Source organism: Balaenoptera borealis (genome assembly GCF_965194805.1).
Source record: "Balaenoptera borealis genome assembly, chromosome: 13".
Lineage (NCBI taxonomy): Eukaryota > Metazoa > Chordata > Mammalia > Artiodactyla > Balaenopteridae > Balaenoptera > Balaenoptera borealis.
The window spans coordinates 79,469,190-79,475,189 of record NC_138870.1 but is presented as its reverse complement, the minus strand read 5'-3'; the positions used below and the strand labels follow the sequence as shown (position 1 = coordinate 79,475,189).

The 6,000-nt window shown below is 34.8% G+C and overlaps 1 protein-coding gene across 6 annotated transcripts in view; it reads right to left on the bottom strand.

Annotated features, from left to right (window-relative positions):
- Nucleotides 1–318: 318 nt before the first annotated feature.
- The window catches only part of MRPL42 (mitochondrial ribosomal protein L42), a 37,236-nt gene continuing 31,554 nt past the window's right edge, over nucleotides 319–6,000 (bottom strand). For all 6 annotated transcript variants that reach the window (XM_082350471.1, XM_082350474.1, XM_082350469.1 and 3 more), the window contains one exon: nucleotides 319–494. In XM_082350471.1, the coding sequence (XP_082206597.1) occupies nucleotides 449–494 (46 nt within the window). In that variant the 3' untranslated portion in view covers nucleotides 319–448. The remainder of the gene's footprint in view (nucleotides 495–6,000) is intronic.

The following is a 6,000-nucleotide window of genomic DNA, read 5'->3' as shown; positions in this document are numbered from 1 at the left end:
CAGGTAGTATAAACTGATTAAAATGTAACTAATTATTTCCTAGAGCCACAAAAAAAGGAAACATTATAACATCTATTTTTTCTGTGGAGCTCATGAGTTTCTTTTCAAAGGCAGTTTAAAAATCTTCAGGAGAATCATACACGTTTTTATTAATCATATTTATACTACTATTTGGCTGATAATGTAAAAGTACTTAATCATACTAGGCACACAAAAATAAATAGTAGACTTTAATAACTCAAAAGGAAAATAAAAATAGGCTTCCGTAAATAAGAATGTGAAATCCAGAATTACTTAATATATATAAAGAAATACACATTCTAATATATGAGAAGACATTTTATTATTTTACTATATAACATATTAGTGAATATACCCAATTGTATTTTCTCAAATGGCAAATGAGACGCAGGATAACATTTCTCTTTGATTCCTGAAAACCTCAATATCATCTGTCTTTTGGAGGATTCAGTTTCCTACGACGTCTATGATACCTTGAAAAGAAGAAAATATTTAAGATAAGATTATTTTAATAAAAGTTAACTGTTTCTGATAGAAATATCAAATTTATATTACCCTGCTGTTTACTGGTATTCAAAAAAATCAGTGAAATATAATACACACACACACACTTAGACACAACTCAGGTAGATATCTCTTAATAAGTCACATTTTCCTGCTGTGAAAATTGTCTTCTATTAATTAAGCATTTGGAAAGTCTTTTTTCAGATCTTGAGGTAGTTTCAACATGGCAATCTGGATGACTGTTCCTTAAACATTGTGAACATGCAGAACGTGCTCTATTAAAGTTTTATTCAAAAGGGGATGATCAGCTCTAAATGGAGGCCTCTAAAGCTGCAAGATCATGTTTTAATAATAAAATATGATTAGTAATATGTATATGGAAAAATGTGCAATATCACAAAAATGGAAGAAATGCAAATTAAAACAGTAAGAAACGTTTTTACTTTTTTTTGCAATCACAAATATTTTTAAAATTATAATGCACAATCCAAGTATGAGTATGGTGAAACAAGCAATATCAGACCCAACTGCTTAAAGTATTAATCAGTAAAATACTTTTGAAAACCAGTGTGGCAATATTTAAAAAATTTTTTTTAAATAATCGTAATTTTTGACTAGTAATTCCTCTTCTGGAAATCTATCCTAAAGCAATAAGTAAGCAGTTAAAATATTAACTATTTTAATATTAAAATATTAATGGGGAAAGGGATGATACAGGATGCAAATTTATACATACAGTATGATTAAAACCATGTAAAAATTTATGCAAACTAATAAAATTTATGCACAGAAAGAAAAAGAGAAATAAAATGCATTGTTAGCAGTGACTAAGTGATTTCGCCATGGAGAATTCTTTTTTCTTCTCAACATTTCCTTATTTTCTTTATTGAGTTAAGAAAATGTCTGCACAGAGTACATTTGCTTTCGGTGATGAATTCTCTTCAAAAATTCCCTTAAGGCCAGAATCTTGCAAGTTGGTCTGAGCTAATTTTTAACTTTTTTTGCTAGTGTGGAAATTCAATGTAAAGATTTCTACACCATAAATGATAAGACATGTTCTTATGCTCTTTAGTTGTTGTGATTAAGATGATCTGGGGGGACTTCCCTGGTGCCGCAGTGGATAAGACTCTGTGCTCCCAATGCAGGGGGCCTGGGTTCAATCCCTGGTCAGGGAACTAGATCCCACATGCATGCTGCAATTAAGAGTTCGCATGCCACAACTAAGAAGCCCCCATGCCACAACTAAGGAGCCCACGTGCTACAACTAAGGAGCCCACCTGCAGCAACTAAGACCTGGCGCAATCAATTAAATAAATAAATGAATTAAAAAAAAAAAAGATGATCTTCAGTATTTTTTGCTTATCTTAAGATTTCATAAGGCAACTTTCCTATACACTGTTTTTTGATATTGATTTTTTGACAAATTGCAAAATCCAGAAATTAACTTAAAAAAATGAAGCACATCTGTATGTACTAACATGGAACCCTAAGTTGTAGAATAATACATATAGCATAATATCACTTATCTAAATAAACATGTACTTATATTGGCATTGAGAAAATTATGGTTTTCTTAAGGGTTCCAGTTATGTGCCAGATAATCGAGGTTTTACTAGTGCAATAGTATCCCTGAAAGGTGTTCTCTCAAAGCAGTTAGATACCACAATAGGGGTGTTTGGGAAGTCACAAACTTCCTGAAATTATTTATAAAAATTTTGTATATGTGTTTTTCTGGGAAGTGGATTCATAGGTTTCATCAGATTCTCAATGAAGTCTGTGGCCCTAAAAATCTAAGCATTTATCCTATAAAAATGTGATTCAGCTTACAATGCTCAACCATTTTCACTACCCAAGACTGACTGAAAATGCTTGAGATCCTGATAGCCCTAAACCTAACAAAGTCGAACTCTGAAATATGCTCAATAAATGTTAAACAGCATTTACAGATTTCTTATCATGCATGAATGTCAATATATGCTATAACCACTCAGAAGCAAGCACCTGAATTTTAGGGTGCCCTTATAACTTATCATCCAAACTGGGATCCTTTAAAGAATAAAAACCCACTCTATTAATAATTAACAAAAGAGTTAAACTGAGACTGTCCCTGGCAAACCAAAACATATTGTTACCCTTCTTAAATTACACAATGACTCAGTGATATCTGAAAGATTTGTCTACAGTTCTTAGTCCAAGATAGAACTTCACCTCCTGGTTCACAACGCAGCTAGATGTTCAAATGTCTCCTACTCATGGTGGTAGCTAATTTTTGTTGCCTCCATGGAAAAATAGTAAAGTAGTCCTTTAAATAAAGTCGTGCAGCTATTCATACATTTATAGAATTGCTTTATATTTCAGAAATTTAGAATTACTTTCCAGATCCTTCTTACTTTCTATCCAGACTTCTTTCAATCCTTCCATCCTTCTTTCTTTCAACATAACTTTACATTTAGTGGAGTTATGTTAGTTATTTTCTTTTTTAAGAGATATTATGAAAATCAGGATCATTCGCTCGTTCATTTATTCATTCATTTTTAAATGTGTGAAGCATCTACCACATGCCAGGCACCATTTTTAGGTGCTAAGGTTTCTGTGGTACACAAAACATGACAAAATGCCCACCCTCATGGAGATTACATTCCAGTGTATTAGATAGAAAAACAAGATAAACAAGTTGACCAGGGAAGGCTTCAGTGAGTAAAAACGCAAAAGAAGTAAGACAGCTATCTTTGCTGATATCAGCAGGAAAAAGTATTCTATGTAGAGTAAACAGCAGGTATTAAGGGCTCTGAGGTAGAAGGAAGGGCATGTTCAAGGAACAGCAAAGAGGTCACGTGGCTGGAACAGAGTGAAGAAGGAAGAGAATAGTAGGAAATGAGAGTGGAAAGGTAAAAGAGGGTCAGATCACATAGGTTCTAGTAGATAATAGTTAAGGTCTATAGCTTTTCTCTAAGTGAGATGGAAAGCTGTTGGAGGGTTTTCAACGGAAAAATTATAAGACCTAATGGAATTTTTAACAGGATTACTCTGGCTGTGTGCTAAGAACAAACTGCAGGGAAGCAAAGGCAGAAGTAGGGAGACCAGTTAGAAAGCCACTTCTATGAACCAGGCAAAAGATGGTGGCGTGTACCAGGATGATGGCAGAGGGAATGGTGATAAATGGTCAAATCTGGATACATTTTGGAGATAGAGCCAACAGGATTTGCTGATAGACCAGAGGTTGGGTGTGAGACAAAGAGAAAAGTCAAAAATGGCACCAAGATTTCTGGCCCAAGCAGCTAGAACAATGGAACTGACATCAACTGAGACAGGGAAGGCTGCAAAAGAAACTGGTTTGTGAGGGATCACGAAAAGCTCAGTTAGAGACACATTAAGTTAGGGATGTCCATTACATAAGTAGGCCCCTGGATATACAGATCTGGAGGTGAAGGGACAGGAAGAGATAGATTTGGGAGCCAATGCAGATGGTATTTAAAGCCATGAGACTGGATGAGATCACTGTCTTAGGGAATGGGACAGAAAAGAGAAGAGAACCAAGGACTGATCCTTGGGAAACTCCAAAATTTAGAGATAAGGGAAATGATATGCAATCAGCAAGAGAAACCAAGATAGTATATGAACTCTGGGTACATAAAAAGTTTCAACAAACTTATTAAGGTTGAATTAATGAGAAAAATAATGGAAAACTCAAACAAAACCATTAGGAACTCTGCAATATTGCTAAAATGATGTAGTTTGCAAAGAATTATAATGGAAGGAATGCTCCACTGACTTTATTTTTTTCATGCCAATTGAGGAAGACTGAAAAGAGGAAAAAGAGCTTGTACCCAGATGCTGGCAACTGAGGGCACTGATACGTCCTGCTTCCTGAGTACTGGCAACACTAGAGGCCAACAGGAGATACCTCAGGGACTGCAGAGAAGGGCAAAACAACTCAGAATCATGTCCCCAGCAACTATTTACAGAGGAGATATCTAATGCAAATTGCTACAGGGGTACAAAAAAATTGATTTGCATAAGGAGCACCTTTCAAAGAATATGTTTGAAGCCCCATTACTTCAGGTAAATTATAATGTAGTGGCTAAGCTAGTTTAATTTGTTTTCATCACCTGTAATATCATCAAAAAGGAAGTAGCAGGAGCCTCATGGTTACATATGCTATTTTTTTAAATCAACCTTTGCACAACTGAGTATAAAAATAGTCATTCAGGCAAAGGCAGAGAGCAGGGACCTAAAAGTTCAATTTAACCTCACACCCAATGTCCTGGATTTCCTCACCACTCATCTCTCACACTAAAAATTCAAACAGTTCTAGTACCCAGTTTCAGTATAAAGCCTAAATCTAAGAAGACTCTTTGAATTGCCATCCTAAAGCAAATAGGATCACCAGGATAAGGAAACAGTAATATCCAAATCATAAATTTAGTGGTAACAATTTTAACCTTCGATCTCCAGACTTGAGATAATCTAATCTCCAGTGTTTACTGCCTACTAGACTATTTCAGCATCAATTTTGTATAGTCATACTACCTATACTCTCAGTCCACCCCACCTTGGGTGAGGCCAATAATTAAATGCAGGTAGGTTCGGGATTGGATGAGGTGGGCAACACCCTGGGATCATAAAGCCTCTGCTGACCTTGATTCAGAATTTGATAATGAAGAACATCTTAATCCACAGGTGACCTACCTAGATAAAATGGAAATTAGATAAATCCACATGACTTGATACCTGAACTCTGGGAATAAAACTTCCAAGAATCACTGGGAAATTTACCAGCGGACCAACCCAAAGACTAGCATAAAGTATGGTCTCAAAGAAAAACTGAACACCTTCAAGCTGTGAAGATAATTAGGTAAGATAATATTCCCTCAGACAGTAACTTAACACACATACATTGTATTAAAGATATTGTATTAGAGGTCTTCTGGAAAACTACAAAACAGAAGTTGCATTCCTGATAAAGACAGAATAATCGAGAGCAGATGATGAAAACAAAAAATCACCCACAAATATAACATTAATAGATCTCTAATAACAGATATCTAATATCTAATATAGTTGCATATAGTTATGCTAATGGGGTAGTAGCTATTCAAAGTGACTATAATCAAATTAAATTTCATGAAAAAAGTGAGCTAAGAGCAAATGGCAGAGGAACAGTGAAAGTCCTGAAAATCAAAACAGAAAGCACTTAAGATGACTTCACACTGAAATGAGAAGTCACATTGGATAAAAAAGCAAAATCCAACTATATTCTATTCATTAAAAAAGACCCGCTTTAAACTTAAAAATTTTTACACAGCAAAGGAAACCATAAACAAAATGAAAAGACAATCCACAGAATGGGAGAAAATATTTGCAAACGATGCAACCAACAAGGGACTTATCTCCAAAATATACAAACAGCTCATGCTGCTCAATATCAAAAAACAAAAAACCCAATCAAAAATTGGACAGAAGATCTAAATAGAC